Genomic DNA, 1600 nt, shown 5'->3' with positions numbered 1-1600 from the left:
AAAAACGCATCAACAATAGTATCTCATGGATGATGTGGAAATCTATTATCAAAATTACAAGACAGATACACACACACACACACACACACACACACACACGTATTATATTCGATATAAAATTATATATGTGTGTGTATGGGTGTGTGTCTACAATATATTACATATAAATAATGTAACATTATATTATTTACAAAAAAATATATATATATTGAAGAAGTAAAAATTTTAATAACGGATTGGCACATAGAAGCGCTACATACGTATTTCTTACTCAACAACGCTCCTGAGGCAAAGCGATCGGCGGCTCGGCCGCTGAGGCTGGAGTGAGAGTGGGGAGCGGTGGGCGTCGCGTCTGAAATTAGTCCAAAATGTGACAAAAATTCCGAGGCCTGCTGTAGACTATTGTGATCGTATAGTAATTATCGTGCTTAATATACACGTCCGACTTTACCACCTCTTCTGTTTGCACCTTGATTGAGTTTATCGAAGCAAAAATTCAATCGTATATTACTTTCAACGAAATGAGAAGAAAACACATCGATGATGGTAAGCTTACTTTTTATATACTGATTATTAGTAGATTAGTAGTAGAAAGTTCTTAGCTTTTTAAGTTTTGCATCGACCGGAGCAACATTTTAAAACGAAATATTTTCCTATCTTTTTGAAATTTTTAAATATTGACATTAATGATTAGAAAACGCCATGACAGGGCAAGCAATATAATCTCAAAAGATAGCATTGTTCATGTTGGCCATAACTACAAAGTATATTCAATATTCCATTCAACTTTCATCTCCAGGAAATCGTTGCTAAAGCCGCCGAAATTATTTGTATTGCATATACTGATAAAAAAATATAGCCAATTTGAAAAAAAATAATTTGTTTTGAATAAATGATTTTCTAAAATGGTACTAATGGCATATTTATTTGAATTAAAAAGAAATATTATTTAGGATGATATATTTTTTGCTGAAAACTAATGAATTATTTATTAGATTTGATACATAAAAGGAATTGTAAAAAATATTTACTTATTTAATTATTTTATATATTATTTTTAAATATTGTATGACTAAAATTGAGTAAATATTTATCAAATTTAAATAAAAAATTGTTCACTTTAAAGAATTTTTCTTTATTTTTCTTTCTTGAACGGTTCTTTAAATTCTTTAAAAATTTGTGTAAGAGTAATATTTATGAACGACTAAGTTGCTTTCAATCACATCACATTTAAAAATTCTCACTGACACTGGTGGGACTCGAACTTGGACCATGTGGCACCTCTGGATTATGAGTCTGTTGCTTTAGGCACCACACCACTTTTTCGATCAATATAAACGTCTTACATTTTGTCTATATGTGATGTAATGTGTTGTAAAGTAAATTAATAATTGGTTTGAAAAAATATTTGTTTAAAGCTATTTCCTAAATTTAAATATATTAGATTTTTCAATTGTTAAGAATAAATTATTCAATTTGAGCAATGTCTTAATAACATTTATTCGTTATTTATTTTAAAATTATTTCACGTTGAATAAAATTTTCCTTCAATTTTATATATATATTTTATATATATATATATATATATATATATATATAT

The 1600-nt window shown here is 27.8% G+C and overlaps 1 protein-coding gene across 8 annotated transcripts in view; it reads left to right on the top strand.

The window, feature by feature from the left end:
* The window catches only part of LOC116851596, a 38984-nt gene that overhangs the window by 21679 nt on the left and 15705 nt on the right, over positions 1 to 1600 (top strand). For 3 of the 8 annotated variants that reach the window (XM_032831166.1, XM_032831165.1, XM_032831168.1), the window contains one exon: positions 417 to 546. In XM_032831166.1, the coding sequence (XP_032687057.1) occupies positions 522 to 546 (25 nt within the window). In that variant the 5' untranslated portion in view covers positions 417 to 521. Of the gene's footprint in view, positions 1 to 220; positions 547 to 1600 lie in introns of those variants that run through there. The other 5 variants (XM_032831163.1, XM_032831167.1, XM_032831170.1 and 2 more) reach the window with 4 other exon arrangements.

The sequence above is a fragment of the Odontomachus brunneus genome, unplaced genomic scaffold (genome assembly GCF_010583005.1).
Source record: "Odontomachus brunneus isolate Ranch 3 - 2012 unplaced genomic scaffold, Obru_v1 Obru_scaffold_180, whole genome shotgun sequence".
Classification (NCBI taxonomy): Eukaryota; Metazoa; Arthropoda; class Insecta; order Hymenoptera; family Formicidae; genus Odontomachus; species Odontomachus brunneus.
Note: the sequence above shows the minus strand (reverse complement) of the source record. Positions and strands in the feature narration are given on the sequence as shown.